At 42.9% G+C, this 21,394-nt stretch overlaps 1 protein-coding gene across 1 annotated transcript in view; it reads right to left on the bottom strand.

Annotated features, from left to right (window-relative positions):
- Positions 1–17,852, bottom strand: part of cep162 (centrosomal protein 162) — a gene marked incomplete at both ends in the record, with an annotated part of 52,038 nt that extends 34,186 nt beyond the window's left edge. Inside the window, 14 exons of the mRNA XM_080858013.1 lie at positions 2,525–2,771; positions 4,222–4,441; positions 6,858–6,939; positions 7,615–7,812; positions 8,019–8,168; positions 8,484–8,514; positions 9,107–9,180; positions 10,737–10,807; positions 11,920–12,109; positions 12,770–12,925; positions 13,774–14,199; positions 15,519–15,599; positions 17,256–17,397; positions 17,793–17,852. Coding sequence (XP_080714139.1) covers positions 2,525–2,771; positions 4,222–4,441; positions 6,858–6,939; positions 7,615–7,812; positions 8,019–8,168; positions 8,484–8,514; positions 9,107–9,180; positions 10,737–10,807; positions 11,920–12,109; positions 12,770–12,925; positions 13,774–14,199; positions 15,519–15,599; positions 17,256–17,397; positions 17,793–17,852 — 2,128 coding nt within the window. The remainder of the gene's footprint in view (positions 1–2,524; positions 2,772–4,221; positions 4,442–6,857; positions 6,940–7,614; positions 7,813–8,018; positions 8,169–8,483; positions 8,515–9,106; positions 9,181–10,736; positions 10,808–11,919; positions 12,110–12,769; positions 12,926–13,773; positions 14,200–15,518; positions 15,600–17,255; positions 17,398–17,792) is intronic.
- Between the last annotated feature and the right edge of the window lie 3,542 nt (positions 17,853–21,394).

Below are 21,394 nucleotides of genomic sequence, written 5' to 3'. Positions count from 1 at the left end.
AGGGAAAGGATGCATTATGCTGCTTAACAAAGCGAGTTATCTGGATCCACGCTTTCATCGCCTTATTCATTTAAAAGAGGAGCAGAGACGGCAGGTGCAGGTGGTTATACTGGTGGAGATGAAATAAGTGAATGTGGCTGGCAGTGAGGCCGCTGCCGGACAACCCCATGATCAGCAACCCGCTGAGAAAACTGCTTTAACTGCTATGGGGTGTCTCTTCGGAGAGCCCAGACCAGGACATCAATGTGCTGCTTCAAAGAGAGATGTCGATGTATGAACAAGAGTCTCCAATACCTGCTCAACAAAATCCTCTCAGGTGGTGGAAAACTTTTGGCTCTGGGAGATACCCTCACGTCGCCCAGATGGCAAAGAAAAATCTTTCCATCCCTGGCAGGCACGTGCACAGACATTTTGGGGGGCAGGTGCTCAAAAAAAAAAAGAAGGGCGCCCATCACCAAAATTATTACTTAAATTAAATCTCTCTCGCTCTCTGGCTTCCACTCCCTTAACGTCTGATACATCAAATGATGTCTGGAGTGCCTTTTTTCTGTAATTGGTCCACCTCACCATGCTTGTGCATCGAATCTGAACTTGGGCTCCTCAGGTAGGGTAACTGATTCTCCCTCATTTGATTGGCTCCTTGATGGCCTGATCCAAGTTAAATGGGTGCGGCTACTCTGAGCTGCTTGCTGCAGTTCACTGTCCATCTGCTTCTTGAGTCTGTCTTTTTTGGCATTATGCTGCAAATTTTGTAAATTAGATAAATCAATGTTGTGGATAATAATTTAACTGTTTTCTGAAGGTTAAAGCATAAGCAGCATTACACTTAAGTATGCTGTTCTCAGCCTGTGTTCCCTCTAGGCAGGATTAGACAGCTAGCTTACACTTCCCTTATTTTACTCTTTTTCACAATCTGCAATTACTCATACAAGTTTGATCGTTGTAAAACAGGCAAAACGAAGAGATACACAAATATCACGTTAAACAATGAGGGACAAGTATAGCATGACACCGAGAGCTAGCATAGTTTACCTGCTATTTTCTAGCTGTGAATTCTCGTGACATTTATAAACATAAATTCAACATACTTTCGAAATTGTCTAAACGGCATTTATACAACACAAAATAAGCACTTTCAGACAAATAATGTCATTAAACCTGACAAACGTCAGTAAACAGCTGGACAATGCTTTCAAATCAAGTAAGTTGTCTGTTTATTTTTTTAGGAAACGTCGGACCAGTCCGGTTTTCAGACGTAGAGGCACTTATGTTGTTGTTAATTTATAACAAACAACATCGGGAGATTGCACAAACACCGTCATTACCTGTTTGTCTGATGCAGGTCAGGCTGCACCGGTTGGCCTGCCGCTCAACACTGATGTGGGGGATGAGGAGGGAGGGGCGCGGAGGGGGCTTGTGAGCACCGCAGATCATAGTCAAAGAATACTATTCTATGTCTATGCCGCGGAGCATGTCGGGGCGAAATTCTCACAAGAACTCAAATAAATGCCCCATCAGATATCAAAATACATTTGGGGAAATTGATGACGAGAGACTAATTTGTATTAAAAAAATATTGATGAATGAAAAAAAAAATTGGTCTCCAGCAAAAAAGGGCACTTTTTCTCAACCAGGGCACAAGGGCTGGTGCTTGAGCACCACTTGGGGTCAATCTGTGCACGTGCCTGATCCCTGGATCCTCAGTCCGCTCTGAACGCGTCTTGTCCTCCGCTGGGAATATAGTCAATAAAAAGAGATCAGCACTGGAACCTTCAAATGTGGACTGTCTTGTGTTTTTGGCAAATTACCTGTAGGCCTTCAGGCCTAAGACCCGACAGTGACCGTGCACTGAAAGTCCCTGACAATGGAATAAATTGCAGTCAGTTTTCCCCCCTTTTTTATACAAGCGGCAATAATGTAAGTAGACTCTTTCGTATTTAATAGCACTTTATTTTTTGTTAACCTCAGGGTAAAAGTTCTTTGTTCTCACATTTCTCGGAATTGTGCGCCTCGTGTTATTAAGGTTAACGTTCATTTAAACGGTATGCGCAGAGAGCGCGAAGGTGCGGGGGAGAGAGAGAAAGAGAGAGAGAGATAGAGGGAGAGAAAGAAAGAGTGCGTGTGTGCGATCGAGAGGACAAGGTATGCAGTCTTGGCCATTAGTTCATTTACCTGTTTTTGTGTTGGTAATATGTTGTTGAATATGTTTAAACTTAAATAAATTGTCTCGTTGTATTAATTTGTCCTGTTATTCGCGTGCCTAAAGCGCAACCAGAAATTATATTCGAACGTCATATTTGAGCAATTTTGACAGCCCTAATGCACTTACTTAATAGACAAAAACACTGATATACTCACACCAAAACCACTAAAAGGCTTCCCACAGACAGTAAATAAAATAATGGGTTGGCTTAATTAAATAAATATTTTTACGTGCATCTCTCCCTTTCCCCCCTTTCATTGACTATTTGTTCATCTTAGACACTGCGTCTCTCCCTCATTGTCCATCTCTCTCACACTCTACCTTTGATTGTCTGTGTCTTTCCCAGAGTGGGGATTCTGCTTGGAGGCTGGTCCTGGTCCTGGTCCTGGCGCTTCCTCCGGACCTGTGGAGAGGGAGGTTTCGAAATCTCTTTGGTCCGGACTGTTCCAGAGGTGCTTGCTTCAGATTGGGCCGGCCTACTCTCGGCTGGGCTGGGTTTGGCAGGAGGGATTTGAGCCTTGTGCGAGGAAGAGGAGGTCGGGGCGAAGATGGTCGGACGCCAAGCAGGCTGTAAATGACCATGAAATTGAAATATCAATACAGTTATCAATACAATACAGTACAATATGTAGTTTGGCCAAACGGTATAACACACAGTGTGACACAGTGCAATTCAGAAATTATATTGATGTAGTTCTGTAGTGAAGGGTGGTCACTTGAGCATCAGACATGTGACAGTCCTACTACATTCCTTTCATCATCTCACACAGGCAATCAGACAGGTGACAGTCCTACTACATGCATTTCTCCATCTCACACAGGCAATCACACAGGTGGCAGTCCTACTACATGCCTTTCTCCATCTCACACAGGCAAGGGCGCACCACCTCCTTCATTCTAGTAACAACACTACCTGTCCACTGGAACCCATTCCTACCAACCTCCTGTAAGCCATTTCTCCCTCCATTGTGCCAACCTTCACACACTAGATTTATCGCTAAAGGTCACCCAACATATCCTACCACAGCCGCTCTATCTAAAGCTGAATAGTTTTTCCAGCCTTCAGTCAGCACAAGGACACGATGACGGGCTAAATGAAAGAATTTCTGTCAGAGAGATCTTGAATGAGTTACCACCCCAACATGCCTAACTCACACTTAGTGTTCACTACTTTACGTGATCCCTCAACGTAGTTCTTACTGATTAGAATTACAACTGCTCTCGAGGCCTTGTGTTTCTACTTGCTTAGTTTCTTTTTGAGCCGTAGTTCTATTTTTTCTATTTTTGTAAATAAATTCACGATTATTTTTATTTCGATGTCTGTCCGTTTGTTAAAACATTCGTCATGTCCTAAAGCCCTAGACAGGGACGTGGCACTACTCCTTCTCCCTTCCAAAGAGTGTATAGACCAGAGGAAAAATAGAGGGAAGCATTGGTGGCATTCAGTCTGACAACCTCAGGCAGGCAGACTTACACAGCCTTCGAGTCCAAATGAGACCTCTCTTATTGCTACGGCTCCAGCAGTCAGACGGTATTTTAGCCAGGTGTGTGTGTGAGTGCTGAATAAAGCAGGTGTGTGTGTTAGTGCTGAATAAAGTCTCGTTTGCATCACCTCTACCACTCTCTCACATTCAGAATAGCTTCACCAACTGTGAATGGATTGACTGAAATTGGATTCTTTTGTGATTTTCTCCCCCCTTCACCTTTCCCCCCCATCTCACTGACGTCCTCTTTACTTGGTCATCATTCCATCACTCATCCTCACTGTGTTCATTAAGTCTCATCTCCACCTATCTCTCTGCATGTGAGCACATCTCTCTCGAAACATTTCCACTCAGTGGTAAAAGAATCAACACTGTTTCCAACAATTTCATGAAATCATTAAATATCGTTTTTAATTTATCTTCCATGCATTTGCGTGACCATTGATAAGCACTGTTTAGAAGTTTGTAGCATTGATGTTCTCTATTTGCGAACTCCTAATCGAAACTATCTATGTCTCTCTATCTCTGCCTCACCTGTCGTTTCCTGGCCTTGGCCTTGTTGCCAGGTGGTAGCCGTGGTGTCTTCTCCTCCTGCTCCTCCATGAGTCTGCGCACCTCCTCAGCAATGCTCCTGTGGCGCGATGCTGCTGAGACAGGCCTCTCCTCCTTCTCCTCCTGCTCCTCCTCATCCGGTCCTCCTCTTGCAGGGCTCTTCTCTTGTGACTCTCTCACTTCCAGCTTCTGCTCCACCTCACTGCAGTACAACAGAGGGCAAAGAATGTGTTAACTAACAGACTTTCCTGGAATAGCACCTCAGTTGGCACCGAAAAAACCCAGTTAGCATATTTTGGCAAAATGTTTGAAGCAACCATGCTGTTCTTGCATTTTCAGACTGTTCTTATGTTACCTGGAGCTCAAAAGTAGTGAATAATTTGGGTACTGGTTTGGTTACATACAGAGACATACCTTAGGACAGGGTTTCCCAACCCATGGGCCGCGGAGCACTATCCATTGGGCCACGAAAATGTTTCAGATTTTTTTTTTTTCCCCATTTGTGGGCCGCGGAGCGAGTAACTGATTTTAAATTGAGAACAATATTAATTAAGAACGTCAAAGTTAACGCGTACATCTATGATATTATTGTGACCAAGATTAATGTGATACAAATATTTTAATACAGTTAACGCAACTTTGTTTACTTCCGGTGTGCGTTGACCACTGACACGAAACCAGCGTGTGCCTACAGTCAGTTAGGCAGGAGCGACCAAGACGGTAGTGAAAGATGGAGAGCTGAGGGATTGTTTGGCGGAAAGTTTCTGTTTAAGAGGCAAAATGACGGAACAATCGACAAATCTAAAGTTGTGTGTAGCATTTGTCAAGCTGAATTTAGCTGTCACAGAAGCAACTCGTCTTTAAGTTATCACCTTAATGCAAAGCACCCGACAGAAAGCAGCCCCAGGTTAGATGATTGCCAACCCACACTCCACAACGTTTCTAGGTAAATAACTAGACCAGTCCGTGAAAAGGTTACCAACGCTGTATCAGTTGGGGTTGGTGGTGACTGTCGGCCCTTCAACATAGTTGAAGTCGGTAGGCTGACTGAGGTGTTCCCGAATTGCTTCAGGGGATAATTGTTACGATTTACCGTCGAGTGGCAGCATTGTGTTTCGCATATATTCCTTGCTTGACGGCGAGAGAGCACGAAAAAAAATACCATTAAACAACAGTGTCTAAAATACACGCTGTCTGAAGTGATTACTCGTAAATGTATAGGATTCGAGGGACGTCAGTAAAGTTGCATTAGTGCTGTGTTTGTGCGTTATCATTGGAGTGGTTATGCTTTTCTGTGGACAGCTACCAACTCAAACGACTGCCCAGGAATGATTGGTGCTATTTATGTTGATAATAGATTGCAGCCACAGATTTAATTCATTATTTAAATTATTCTGATCATTATATTGACCTATTTGAACCTATTTGTTTGCATGTCTGAAGCATCACCTATTTTAATTAGGCCTAGCTGAGTGGTCTTGTTTGCATGTTCCATCACTTGTTTTGAGTGCATGCTATCTTTTGGGTCTTTTCTGGTTTGATTTCCTTGCTTGTTTGCTGTGCACAAATAGGCCTAGGCCTACTGCAATTAAGTTCTCTGTGTGTATTTTTGCTGTTTTCTGGTGCAAAATACAATTTTGATGTAATATCTAGAGTTAGATTTTCTTTTATTTATTTATAGGCTTCCACCTGTGGCAGGTGCTGATGTTGCTTTTTCTCACACATAACAATCGCTTATTTATTAGAATGAATGGATTATAGATTCAATTAGCCTAATGGAATATAGATTCGCTAAAATAAGCGGGGTGTCTGTTGGGCCCCGACCTTACAAATACGAAAAGTTGGGCCTCGGAGTCGAAAAGGTTGGGAACCCCTGCCTTAGGATATACAACATTTGAAGCTTGGTCCCCACAGCAAGAGAAAATACTTCATTATCCAACAGTAACACAGAGTACCTATGCAATGTGTCATTAGGCAACACCTTTCCCCATCTTCCCAGAGCCTGCACTCATTACAGTGTAGCATTCAATACGTTCCAACGGAGAAGAAATGCAGTGCATTCAACTCACACTGTGCCAGTGCCTCCAATCGTGCTCACACCCTCGGCACTCACACTGTCTCAGTGCCTAGAATCGTTGCCTTGGCTTTCACACTTGGCCAGTGCCTAGAGTCGTGCCCTCAGCACTCACACTGTGCTAGTGCCTCCACTCGTGCCCTTGGCACTCCAGACAGGATTCACACATCTCTTGCTTTCACTTCAATCAATTCAATTTTTAAACCTTTCACACAAGCATTAACTCAGCACACGTCATTTTTGTTTCAAACTTGTAGTAGTCATTTAGGAGAGGTGTATTGACACAGGTCACAGCTATTGATGTTTTTTTTTTAAAGCAGTAATTGACATAAATCGAGTGAATCTACAGGCCTTCAGTTACACCACTACAGGCATTACCAGTTATAGTTATTTCCTCAAAGTAAAGTGATTACCAATGCCTGAAAAACAGCCGTTTCTCTCATTGTGGATAATGATTGTCACTTGCTGAAACCCACCCAACCAGGCCATGTCCAGTACCACATGTGTAATTCAGTGCTCTCCTAACCTGAGGGGAAACTAGTACCTGACTGGATGAAGAGAAAAGCCACGGGCAAAGCTGGAGTCTGGACCAATCGGGCGCATCAGCTCCTCAGCAGTGGGCAGATCTAAAACCAAAGACAACCAATGACATCCTGCCATCTTTTCTCCTCATCGCTGGACTGATGTGTGTTATAACAGCATATGTGTATGTGTGGGCGTGCGACTGTCACATATACATTTTTGCCACCACTAAAATGTCTTGCCTGTATCATGTATTTACCACCTCTATACATACTATGTCAAGCGACCAAATGATGGCTGTGTCCAACCCCTGTTGTTTCCCTTCCCCTTCTGCCACACAACCCTCCCCCTTCCCCCCTTTCCACCTTCCTAACTCCACCCGGCCGACCTCAAGCAGTTGGGTCCCCCCTTATGTGCCGTGGTTCTGCTTAAGGTTTCTTCCTGCCTAACAGGGAGTTTTTTCTTACCCCTGTTGCCATTGTGCATGCACTAAGGGGGTTTAGGCTCTGGGCTCTGTTAAGCGCCTAGAGGCAATTGTATTGTTATGGCGCTATATAAATACAATTTAAATTGAAATTGATTGTGTGATTATGTTAAACAGATTTCACCTTTTAACATGAGCCCTGTGGCTGTGTGTATGTCTTGCACAAAAACAACTGAAACACTTTGGTGCATTAAGTAGAGAAACCCATGGTGGTAGGTATATGTAAATGTGAATGCAGATTTGATTGCTTTTGCGATTGTGTCTGTGTGCACACGAGAGACTATACCACTCTAACCTGACTCTGTGGTTGAGACAGGCTTGAGTGTGGAGGTGAAGAGAACTGCAGGGGACAGGGGACGGCTGGTGACCCCTCCTGCTGCCAGAGATGACCTTTGCTCCCTGACCTCTGACTCCTCCGCTGAGCGGCTCAGCTGCCTGTAAGCCTCCTGCAAGGCCTCCACCTCACTGGCCCCACTCTGACCATATGACAGACCTGAGAGAGGATGAGGAGATGAAGAAGTAACAGATAAGGTAGAGAAATACAGAGAGATTATTACAACTGAAAATAAAAAGTTAATCGTAAAATAGTCAAGAGAGTGTGAATAAGGGAGAGTGGTTGAAAGATGGAGGACCAAATTCAGAATCTACTGTTCATGGGAAATGTGATGGCACGTGCTGGTGTGTGTGCGTGTGTGAGACCTGAGGCATGTGCCACTGCTGGGGCCTGAGCTGTGTGGGCTTCGTCTTCCTCCTTCCTCCCCACCTCCTCCTCCTCCTCGCCGATGCTCCCAGGAGCCTCTGCAGGGGCCAGTCCTCCATCCGTAGAGTTTAGCGAGTCATGGAGAGACACTGGGGGAGACATGACAGTGTTACACACACACACACAGCAACCCCAACCTATATACAGAAACAGAATGTGACTCACCAATGTATTATTACACACACACACACACACACACACACACACACACACACACACACACACACACACACACACACACACACACACACACACACGACAACCCCAACCCTAACCCTAACCCCAACCAATATACAGAAACAGAACGTGGCTCATCAATGTATTTATCAACATATACAGGAACAGAACGTGGCTCATCAATGTATTTATGAACACACACACACACACACATGTATGGCATGTACCTTTGGCAAGCATGCCAGGGCTTTCTGGGCTCTGAAAGAGAGAAAGAGAACAAGAATACATCAGGATGACAGGAACAAAAGATTTCATCCCTGAACATACAGATTTCAGCCCTGAATAGTTCCCACAGCTCCGCTGTCCCCCTTGTTGACGTTTCAAAGAGTCTGTCAGTGTTTCCATGACAGTGATGATGCATGATTAAGCCCAACAACGTCTGCCTCAAGGCTCACCGCCACAGGGAACAAGTTGCCATCAGCAAATATCAGTGGGACATGGCTTTATTATCTGCAGCTGTGCACAAAATGAACCTACCTCACTGATTAGATAAATCAATAAATAGATGGAAGGCATGAATAAATGAATAGAGAAAAGATACATACATAACCAAATAAATAGATAAATGACGGAAAAGGGAAAAACCCGCTAATGAATTGACTATTCTGCCACTGGCATTATCAGCAGAGAAGCGTTAGTGCTTACTGGTGTGCTTTCACCATCATCCTGCTAATCTCTGCTTTTCAGGGAGTGTGTGAATTCAGGCATATCAGGCATGACTCGGCCTGTGTGCGTGTGTGCGTGTGTGCGTGTGTGTGTGTGTGTGTGTGTGCGCGCACGTTATCTGTACCTGCTCCTGAGGCCCCTTCTCTCGTTCGCTTGCCTCATCCTCATCAAAGTCCTCACTATAGTCGGCAGAGCCACCTGTGGGATCAGAGAGGAGTGAGAAAGGGTTTGTGTCAGTGTGTGTGAGTGTGAGTGTGAGTGTGAGTGTGAGTGTGAGTGTGAGTGTGAGTGTGAGTGTCTGTGTGTGTGGCCTCCTGTTGGATCGGAGAGGAGCAAGAAGGCGTTTGTTAGTGTGGGTTTTAGTGTGGGTGTTAGTGTGGGTGTAGGTGTGTGTCTGTGTCTGTGTGTGCGTGTCTCTGTGCGCGTGTCTCTGTGCGCGTGTCTCTGTGCGCGTGTCTCTGTGCGCGTGTCTCTGTGCGTGTGTCTCTGTGCGTGTGTCTCTGTGCGTATGTGTCTGTGTGTGTGTGTGTGTCTGTGCGTGTGTGTGTCTGTGTGTGTGTGTGTGTGTGTCTGTGTCTGTGGCCTCCTGTGGGATCGGAGAGGAGTGAGAAAACAAAGCTCCTGTAGAAAAGTTGATCTCTCTCCAGAGATCAGCGGAAATGCTAATTACAAAAATATGTCTGTTTGTATGTGTGTATTTTTTTGTGAGGCATGCTTTTGTCTGTACCTAGCTTGTATAGCATACACAAATTATTGTATACTGTTAAGGAGAAATTCATTTAATTAAATTCTATTTCTAAAGCGCCAAAACAATCAAACTGTCTCTAGGTGCTTTACAGAGCCCAGGACCTGAACCCCCTTAGAGCAAGCACAATGGCGACAGAAATTAACACGAAATCCCCATTATTTAGTTTAAGCTCGAAAATCTGTCAAAATGTAAGCTATGTTTTATGGGTAGTAGCGATTTAAATAATTGCCTAGTTTAAGTTTAAATAAAACCGCTGTGCCGTTTAGTGGAAAACTAGCAAGATAACTACGTAAGGCGGCCTGCAACAACCTTACAAATACCAACAGCACAAGTTGAAATATTTTGGGGGATTTTAGAGTTGTGGTCCCATCCGGACCACATAATTACATATGCCTGGGCGGATAGTGGGAATGACAGGTGTGTTTATCGGTCGTTCACATGACTCGATACTATCAAAATGAATAAGACGATCGCTAAAAATAGTTTCTCATAAAAGCAAGTAAAATAAGTCATATCAGGGAGCAGCACCCTTGTACCCAGCAAGGTTTAGGCTTGATTTCCAGATGTGGGCTTTGTGGATGGAGTTTGCAGAGCCAAACATCTGCAATGTTTTTATTGTGCCCACAACCACTCTCGCGCAGAACAACCTCTCTTGCACAGTATAATACAATCATTCTTGTGCAGTAACTCAATCTATCTCACGCACTAAGCGGCAATCCAACCTGCCTCGCGCAGTGACTCGTCCGTGCTCGTGTGTGTATCGCCTCACAATTTTCTCGCGCATTTTGTCCAATTAGGCGTTCATATGTGTATACTGAGACAAAGCGTGAGAGAATGAGTGTGAACGTGAATGTATGAGTGCGAGTGTGTGTGTGTGTGTAGGTGTGTGTGTGTGTGTGTGTAGGTGTGTATGTGTAGGTGTGTGTGTGTAGGTGTGTGTGTGTAGGTGTGTGTGTGTGTGTTGTGAGATAGTGACAGAGAGTAAGATAATGAGTGTGGGTGTCACCTGGAGAGTGTTTCTCTGGTACACAAGGTTTATTTTTCTCTTCCTTCAGATCCCCAGGCACTTCTGTTTTCCTGCAGGAAGAGCGAGAGATAACGATGACTCACACCTCACAAACACCCAGCTGCACAACACTCTGCAACTGCTATACCACTCCAGCTGAAGCATCCCACTTTACTTTGTTTGCATGCACGCTCACACACACACATACTCACAGGCACACACAGTCACAGGCACACAGGCACATAAACACACACATCCTCAGGGCTCTGTAAAGCGCTTAGAGACTATTTCAATTGTTACTGACGCTATATAAATCAAATTGATTTGAACTGAACTGAATTGAACATATATTCCCTGTTTGTCTTTACAACATTTGCTCCAGTGTTTCACCTACAATGATATTAGGGTGGCGGCCCGCCCCCCATACGGCCCCGCCCGCCCCCCCTGGAAGGTCAAGTAAAAAAAAAAAAAAAAATTTTTTTTTTTTTTTTATAAATATAGGGCCAGATCACAAAATAAGTCATTTAAGGTTACCTTTACCATAAAACATGTAAAATATACTTATTGACTGCTGTCATTCAAAGAAACACATAAACATCATAATTCATTTAAGTGTTTGTGTCCCTGTTATTTCTCCTTGAGTGTGAAAATATTTTCAAAATACAAATAAACAAAAAGAAAAGACCTTAAAATGTTTTTGGGACAGTAGGATTTCATTATTGCGAGAGGGGCAGAAAAGTGGACACCAAGCACATACACACAGTACTAGCAAATGGGGCACAGCTCTGGATTGGCGATTACTGGCTGATGTCATAAGACAACTTCAAGTTCCAAGTCTGAGTGCAAATGAGACATTGTTTACTTTGTTGCGTTAATAATTCCCTTTGAAGATGTGATTGAGGAAGTCTTTGAAAGGAGGAAGCTAAAGTATGCTGACTGGTAGCGAGGAAGCGAGACCAGTGGAGACATAGGGACTTTGTAGCTAAATCAACCATGACACTGCTGCTGGATTTTGATTTTTGAGGACGTTGGATCAAAGGAGCTTCAAAGGAGTTGTCTTAGGCTGCTGAAAAAGCGAGTCAGTGGTTGTGGCAGAGGCCCTCACAGACTATGTGGGGTCGTGAATGAACCTGAACCAAAACGGAGATGAAATGTTGCCGCGGTCTATTTTGCGAGCGGGTACCTTAGCAGGGTGGTGAGGGTGGAGCCAGTGGACTCCATCTCGCGGTTGAGCCAGGAGTAGTCAATGGTGGAGTTGGCGCCGCCCTCCAGGCGGGCAAAGAAGCGGCGCCTCTCCTCCTCCTCTTCTTCCTCCAGTGTGTCCAGCCCTGAGCGGGATGCCACACCCAAAGGGCCTGACGCCATCATCGATTCTGGGGCCGCACACCAGCCCACACACACAAACACCAGGAAAGGAGAAAGCACATCATAAACAAACAGCAGATGCACAAGGAGAAATGAATGAATGAATGAATGAATGAATGACTACAAGCACATGAATGCCAGAATGCCGTGAATAATGCAATTACATGCAGATACACAGTAACTACAGACAAGAGGAAAAAGAACAGAAGAGTGTAGGATCGATGCAAGGGTAATGAGTCTTTCTGAAGAAGGCAAACAGAGGCCAATTAGAGGATTACATTTAGGGCTACGTCTCTTCATTTGGCAGAGCCTTTCATCCAGAGCCTTTCATAAGTGAGGTACGATGAAAACCGACAGAGCAGTCACTGAGAGTAAAGTGCCTTACTCATTAATGAAAGCAATGGAGAGCAATGAAAGGACCTAATAAATTAAGAGGTTTTTCAAGGTCCTTTTCAAGGTTACAAGATTTACACGATATTGTATGCACAGGATTCTATTAAGTCTACATGACAGTCAGAAAAACCACCAAGGAGATGGAGTAAGACTTAATTATATACATACAAGAACACATGGCAGACAATATATTTGCCTGTTATGCATTTGAACAAGCTTGTAAGTTAATCTGGGATGGATGGATGGAAAGATAAATGAATGGATAGATCTCTCACCATCAGGTTCCAGGCTGTCTCTGCTAAAGAAGTCTGCCTCTCTCTTCTCCTCTCCATCCTCAGAAGCTCGTCTTTGAGGCTTCTCTTCATCCTCCTCTTGGATAGGCTGGGATTTCCTCAGAGACTTTCGGAATGTTCTACCAGAGCCCAACAAACCTGCGAGCCCAGAGAACATACAAGAGGCAACATTTAATAAAACCTCTTCAGAAGAGGGACGAGACCTCATATGAAAACAAGGAGAGGGATGGGGGTGGGTGGAGAAAGAAAGAAAGAAAGATAGATAGAATGAAAGAAAGACCAGAGAGTGTGTGTTGTTCCTCATCAGTGAAGACTGACTTGGAAGCCTGTTGAACAAAACCGGCTAGCAGAGCTTCAGAACTTCAAAAAACAGTAACGGCTTCTTTGACTTTGACACAACATGGCTGACAGAGTGATAAACATGGAACAAAACTCTCAGAAGTCTTGGTAGTGGGCAAATAGTAAAACAAAACATAAAGGAACCAAACTAGGCCCAGCGAAAGCTGAACTTCTAAAGAATTCAAATCCTTTTTATTTTTTTTGAAAGAGGAGCTCAGCCTGTCAAATGAGTGTGTCTTGGAGTCACTAGTTAAGGCCCAGAGAACCATCTATGCACAAACCACTACCATAAAAATATTCTGGCTTTAGCCACAGTGATACACCACTGAAATGAGGGTTTGTATGAAAGTTAAATATTATGGCCAGCCTCTGTTCAACTCATAGAGCAATCATGGCGATAACAAAAAATAGATATATAAATAAGGTTCACCTTCAGACACATCTTTAGTAAAAATTGCCCAAGCTCTTATGTCTTCAAATAAGAAAAGAATGACAATCAAAGTGACTACACAAGGGATAGGGTAACCAATCAACAACAACCGTATATTCAAACACCACACTATACACTTAACTAGAAGAGCTACATACCCATCTATGGATGCTACTCAATGGGACTGTTCTAATACAGGTTACTTTTCATCCCTCACCATCACTGCCCTCACTACTGCTGCTCTCCACAGGTGCATCATGGGAGCTGTCTGTAATAGAGGTCTCCAGTCCAGATGCATTCCCGGAGGCGTCACGCCTGTGAGAACTGGTTGAGATGTCATGAGATGTCTGGCGACCTCTGCGTCTTGGTGCACTGTGGGAACTATTCTCTGAGGGCACAGGACTAGACACTGCTGATGCAGTTTGCGAACGGCGTCCTGAGGGCTGTGGACTGTCCAGTGGTGTGGCATTCTGGGAATCGTAATGCGAGGCCATGGAGCTCGCTGGCTGCGATGATGGGAGCGGTGCCTCCGGCCTGTCGGGGTCTGCCTGGGAGGACTCAGGAGGAGGACTGGGGGACGCGACTGGCTGGATGGGCCTCGGAGAGGCTCTGGTGCGTGGCTTGGGAATGGGCTTAGTGACAACTTTCAGTGCAGAAGGAGGTGGAGAAAGTTAGGAAAGGGAAAACAGAGAGGACAGAATGTTAGCCAAACTGGGCATGCAGAAATGAGCCAGTAAAGAAAGAGTGAACGTGAGTGCTGAAGGAACGACAACAACAGCTCAGCAGAAGGGATGCCTAAACTACTGAGTGGGTGGAATACTACATTTCACTTCTAACTCAGTTGCTTGCCCTGAGCATACTTAGGTTGAAGTGTTGGGATGGTTGTGGGCACTAACTACATACACAAAGGCTAAAGGCCAATAGGTCTAATTTCTAAAGTGGTTTCTTCTATATACCTCATACTTGTCATTTACGTGAAAACAAAATAGGGAAATTAATCTATATGATGTGCCATCAATAGGGATGGGTATCGTTAAGACTAAATAAAAAGGATTAGGATTAGAATTGAATATTTTAAAGATCACTAAATGTTGTTTCCAGAGCAGCAACAGTAATGTTTACAAATGTAAAGTCACTATATAAACTCAAGGATATCCCACTGGAAACAAACCAAAAAACTTCAATAAAATAAGTCATATTCCTGACCTCAAAGTACTGAGTGAAGTTTAGAAAGAATGAGGAGCACAGACACAGTCACTATCAGTCATGCATCCAACCTCTGTGCTCCTCGCTCTGCTGCTGATGTGACTCTGTCTGCAGGTACCGCTAGCAGAGGGAGGAGGGGCTGCTTTGTCTAAGTTTACAAGAATTGGCCAAATTTGAAGATATGTGGCAAACTAAGCTAGACAGCTAACAGTTAGACTACATACAGAAAGCTTTCCTTTCAGCTTGTTCGCTACTAACTGAGCTAGCGGGCTGTACTTGTGTAAAATATAGTAGTGGTGGAAAAGAGAATACAATAGAGAATAAAACATCGCTTTCTACATGTTTATGCTAAGTGGGGGAGCTCAGCCCCGACAGCGTGCAGGGGAGAAACTGCAGTGCGATATTAAATTACACCAAAATGGTAAAAAGTACCAATAAAAGTCAGAGCATGTCTGATCTCATCCGGTCTTTCTAAATTTAGCCGCAGGGCCCATTTACTACTGGGTTTCAGTACCCATCCCTAACCATCAATCAACTTGTAACTGCCAATATCAGAGTCAGACCAGAGCTTTCGCTTGACTGCAGAAAGGAACTAAACGCACTGGAGTGCATGTGGTGAAGTGGCCACTTTTTGTGACAAGCTGCACTCTACAGGGACTATAGTTCCAACTAAATTCCTGCCAGAGGGAACCTGCGGGAACTGACAGGCTAATTCACTAGTGGGGAACAGAGAGAGAGAGTGAGGTTGGTGGGTACCCTCCTCTGGGATCTCATTGGGCTGGTTCTCCTCCATGCCGGGCTTTTGGCCTTTCAGAAACCTGCGTTTCACAGGCTTCTCTGAGGCACAGCGTGAGGTGAGACAATAGAAAACAGAAGATTTGGAACAACAGCAGAGATAAAGAAAATCAAAGGAGAGACCAGGAAATGCAGGGAAAGGGAAGAAAGCTTCTTTTTAAACTGTGCTTGTGTTTAAACAGCAACAACTACGACAAAAACATTGTAACAGACAGATATAAATAAAACACATTGAAAATTAGACCAGAATTGGCTTTTTTCTACAAAATGCTGTTTTGAGATGGCCGAGGAGGAAAACGTCAAGATGGGTGATTAAACTGGTCGTGTGCCATTGTGTGTGCAGTGTAGACATGAGCAGGCATCATCTATGATTGTCTCCATGGCAAACCAAACAGCCCCTGAGGAAAGGCCAAGCCATAACTTATTTAAGGGCGAGTGTGTGAAGAGGTTGTGTTGACTTTCTCTTTGTCCACCATTTTGACGGCTAGGGTGGTAATTTGGTATTATATTTTGCTATTTTAATGATGACATTCAATAGCATTTCATTTACATTTTTTAACAATTAAAAACACTGAACAAGCTTCTAGATTATGCATTTGTACGGGCATGGAGAGATTCGATCAACAGAGGCACCAAATGCACCATCACTTCTCATGTCAACACCGCCCGAAGCTCCAGCAGTGACAGCAGAAGCCACTAAATGCCACTATGCACACACACCACTGACCTGTCACGACAGGGGTGTGAATGGCTCAAAGTCATGTTAGTTCACCTTCAGCATTCTAATCGTTCAATATGATGGACGGTCTTCAGTTTTCTTCATAGTTCAAAAGTCAATGATGGAAAAAAATCTGCTTACTGCATATGAGTGTGACATGAGGATCATTCATGATTGGCAAACCAAACTGCAGCTGAGGTAAGGTCAAGCCATGACTAATTCAAGGGTCTGTGTGTGTGTGTGTTTGTGTGTGCGTGCTTGTAGCTGCTTTCAGTGTTTGTGTGGCAGGAAAGTGCATCTCCACAGAATGCTAATGGAAAAGGGCTAAAACAGGCAAAAACACCGATACTTATACCAAAGGAAAACAGTACCTTGCTTTTAACATGTTGTTCCCATAAAACCAATTTATCAAAAACAAGTTCGTGAAACCTGTCTGCCTCATAGGACCCACTGCCAGTGCCACATAGCTAAGTATCACTCTTGGACAAAGAATTTTGCTGCACCACCCAAGACCTAAGCAATATATATTGTCTATACATAAAAATATGTTTAAATGTCATTGTGTTTATCCATAAAAAAAAGTTTTAGTTTTTTTCTATGCAATCTATGCAATGTTTTTGCATGACATTTGCTTGGCTCTATTAGTGTGCTCTGTGTGCAACACTTTTGAGGATGGTGCCCTCAAGTGGAGAACCAGTCAAACTACACCCCCAGCTCTATCCACCAGACAAAAACAACAAATCTACAGTATATCTATGACCTACAAATATCCTCTGAACAATGGAACGAAACAAATTAAACCAATCAACTGATTTAACTCACAACATAGTGCCATCAATAAATCAAGAAATAAAGAAAATGAAGAAGATAACCTCTAATTTCACAATCAATACATGAGCATATTAAACTGGTTAGTTTACATGCTCCACATCTGTTTATGGTGAGAATGCAACACTCACCAAAATGAGCTGAACACTCACCAAAATCATCCTCATCATCCTGCCACCAGGGTCGAGCAGATGGAGTCCTCTGCCTCTCTGCCCGTGGAGGTGGTGGTTTGCCCAGGCTGTCCAGCACACTGGGATGTTTGGAGCCCAAATCCACAGAGTCATCTGACACTGACTGTGGAAGCAACAGAAGACAGGTGTGATCCCCACAGCGATTTCATTTCTGAGGCATTATAACCACAGGTATAACATACATAGAATTGTATCACATAGATTGATTACATAGAACAGTGTTAAGTGTTGAGCCTTGAGTCGGACTTATTCACAATTTGCATATTCATAAACTGGCAATACAGGTTTTCACATCAACTTGAAAGACATAGATGTTGGAGTGACATATAATGTAATAACCCTTATCTACAGAAAACCGGTTAGGTACACGCCACTGTAATCAACAGTGGATTTTCAACTCAAAAGGCTCTAAATATAGTGCTTCTGAATTTAATAAGCAGGACAGCTAGATGCCAGGTGCAGGTAACTTCAAGTGTGATTTCAGTTAACCTCACTGACCTCTTTCAGGAACTGTTCAAACTGAAGGTCCAGCTCTTCTGTTGTCAGGCGACGAGGCATGACTCTTCAATGAACACAGCCAGCCAAAGCTAGCAAACTGTTGATTCAAAATGTCAAGACTGAGCTTCTTAACCTGTCCTAATCTAGCAATTATTGTGTCGCACAGTTAGCAGGCTAGGTTCGTTGGCCACCGAGTCGTGGTTACTTATAGGGACTTTTGTTTAAAATGCTATCCCTGAGAAAACAGGATTAGGCTAGCACCTATAGTAAGATAACCGGTCATCTAGTTTTGTAGCACATTGGTAACCTTAAAGTAAGTAATCTAAAGGTAGCTATGTAGCTAGATATGCTACCTATCCAACTGGTCGTCATGGTAGCGAATGAAGCTAGTGATAGCTAAGCTAGCTACCGTGAAACTGTAGTTAGCTACCTAGCCAGCAAGCTAATGTTGATACAACATCCTTATTGTATTAGCAGGCTATCTAGATAATAAAGAATAACACAAATTCCCGGTTTTATTCCTCAACCTGGTGTGCTCTGACTTAAGGTTAATGTTTATAGTTAGTCAATGGGTGCAAACTGTTGTAAACGTATGTGGTACACATTCAAACAACTGATTTGGCAGACTGGGGTGCCAACAATTTGACGTTAGCCTGTCAACTTCATCTGACAGCAATGTAAACTAGCTACGTCGAATAACGAATGCACTTACTTTATGAAATGAAAATGTACTGAAGACAGAGACTATTAGGCTGTATTCATCATGATATTCAAGAAACCATTCAATGATAATGCTCTTTTACCAGGACTTTGTTTAAAATAACGCTAAGTACACTTTCAGAACGATGATAGTTTCCCGCGACATCAAGCGGGGACACAGCTGAATGTTTATTGGTTAAGCTGCGTCAGCGAGAACGAAAACTGGATTGGTTGATGATGGACTGCGTAGTACGGTCACAGCCGTGTTGTTCAGTCGTGCACACATTCTGTTGTGATTGAATGCACAGTAAAAATGCATAGAAAGCATGTACAACTGTGATTTTCTGTAACTGAAGAAAAAACTATAACTGACCAACTTTGTCTTTTTAAATCTCTTATTTTTTTGCTGCTAGTGGTCACAGAAATTATTTTAAATATTATAATTACTAGTGCAGTGCCCGTAGGAATTATGCATTCTGTAGTGTAAGCAGACGTAGGTGTAGCTGTTGGGTAGTGTAATAGCAAGACATATTTGCACTCTACATAGGTACAGGTTACACTGATGTATTATTGTGATGCATGTTTCCTTTTCATTAAGAAATGTTTTAATGTTAGCCTTTTTGGAGGTATACCAACAAATAAAGTTTGAGATTATGTAGTGGATGCAGTTGAATATAATTAATAAACTTTATTACAGGCTCAAGGCCCACATGGAAGATGTACAATACATAAAATCAATAAATTACATATAAATATACATACATACAATCATAAATATATATAAATACACAAGGAAAGAAGGGCTAAAAAAGGCACTTATGCCAGTGTTCCCAGATCTTAGATGTGTACTTGACAGAGCTCCGGCCAGGGTCTGTCATCAGATCAATTATAACATTTGAAGAGCGGTCCAGCCGACACATAAACTTAAAAATAAGGTTCCTCAGCAAGGCCATGAAGGTGGTTAGACCCACATTACAGAACAGCTGACTGGCTCTAGTACTCCTGGGTTTCTTCAGGAGTATCCTAAGACAGTCATTATAGGCTACTTTCAATTTACGCAAGCTCTCCTTCTTGTAATTCTCCCAGAGTGGAGCTGTATAGAGAGGGGTGCAGTAGGCTCTAAACAAATTAATTTTGACATCATATGTACAGTGGTGGAATTTTCTAACCTGTTAACATGTTAGCTTGGACATAGAGCAATCTCCTCTGTCTAAACATGTCAGCATCATCCTCCAATGTGTCTGTGATAATGTGCCCTAAGTATTTGGTACTATTGGACACCCCCAGAGCTTGCCCAGAAAGATGAAAGGCAGGAAACTTAATATCCATGTCCTCCTTAGTTCTACAGACCATTACCACATTCTTCTTGGCATTATATTTAACATCAAAATTGACCCCATAATTAGTACAGATGTTAAGCAGCTGTTGAGACCCACCTGTATAGATTTCAAAGTTGCTGTCTAAACTATAAACTAAATGTCATAAAGAAAGAAATTATTTAAAATGAAGTTATGGTTGAAATAGGATCACTTCTTTATTGTAAGGGTAAGTGTAGGGTAAGAATGGTCATGCAGTTGGACTCAAATGTAGGTTCATTTTATTGAATGTATGTAGCCTACTGTACTGTAGGCTACTGTATGACTTCGATGATGCTAGCTTTGACAGCCCATTCTCAGACAGATCGTAATCTAATTATGTCCTTACAATGGGAACACAGTTTAAATACTCTGACTGGAGATGGCGTTACTATCCCCCACCCGAATTCAGTGCAGGACTGGGAGGATAACATGACGACGTGGGCCCAACATACGGGAAACAGTAAAATACAAATATCTCACGAACTATGAATTCAAAAATCTTCAAAATCAAGGATGCACAGGTTCATGACATGCGTAAGCTACATGCGAAATCTCATAACTAACGTAACTACCATCAGGGAGATACGCCCTAGACAGACTGACAGACACACAGAGATTCCTGGATGTATAGATAGATTATAATGACACAACATTTAATGTTTAATTATTCAATGTGACACAAAAAAACTGCTGTAACATGAAAAGAAAAGGCAAAAGGATTTGCTCCTATAATTTCATAGTGTATCTGTATTACACATACATTGAATGTTATTAGATTTATTTGAATTTTAACCAAACTCATAAAAAAAAAAGTAAATAGGTAAGGGCATCCTAAACATTTCATTACCCACGCTTAACACCCAAGAGTCGGTGTATCACCAAGACATGAAGGCCTTTGTAGTTCTGTGTGTGTGCGTGAGTGTGTTTGTTTGTGGAGTTGGAGCAGGGTGGGAGGGTTGGGTTATGTGTGTCAGTTGGCACTGATAAAAGCAAGCTACCTCACTAAACAGTGCATTTTGGTGATACAATGTGGTGCAAATATTGAGTAAATCTAGGCCCAATTAAGCACCAGTGTGTCTTAAAAGTGATCATCATAACTGAGATCTATAATTGTGCTATCTCTGCACAGCTCTCTGCTAATTTTCTCAAAAGAGAAACCTGTTAGCAGATTGTTATAACTACATGATGATGGAACTTAAAAACGTTTTTGTAAATATTACTGTTATTTTATTTAACCGTTTAATGGTTCAGTTTGATGGTCATGCTTTTCAGCTGTATCAATTAAACCGGCCAGACATTACCATAGAGCTAAACCCACTCATTCACAAATACCAGGGCAACCAGTACTAGAGCTAAACCCACTCACTCACAAAGACCGGGCATCTAATGACAAATTACAATTAATGACTTAGCCTGTCTGTGAATGGTTGACTGTAAAATTAGATTTTTCAACTGAAATCTCTTGTTGATTTCCTCAGCAGCTAGAGCTCTGAAATCTGCACAGAGAAGATTCATGGCAGCAGCTGACTCCAATGCTGGGCATGT

This window comes from Sprattus sprattus, assembly GCF_963457725.1.
Source record: "Sprattus sprattus genome assembly, chromosome: 19".
Classification (NCBI taxonomy): Eukaryota; Metazoa; Chordata; class Actinopteri; order Clupeiformes; family Clupeidae; genus Sprattus; species Sprattus sprattus.
This window is presented reverse-complemented; position numbering and strand designations above follow the sequence as displayed.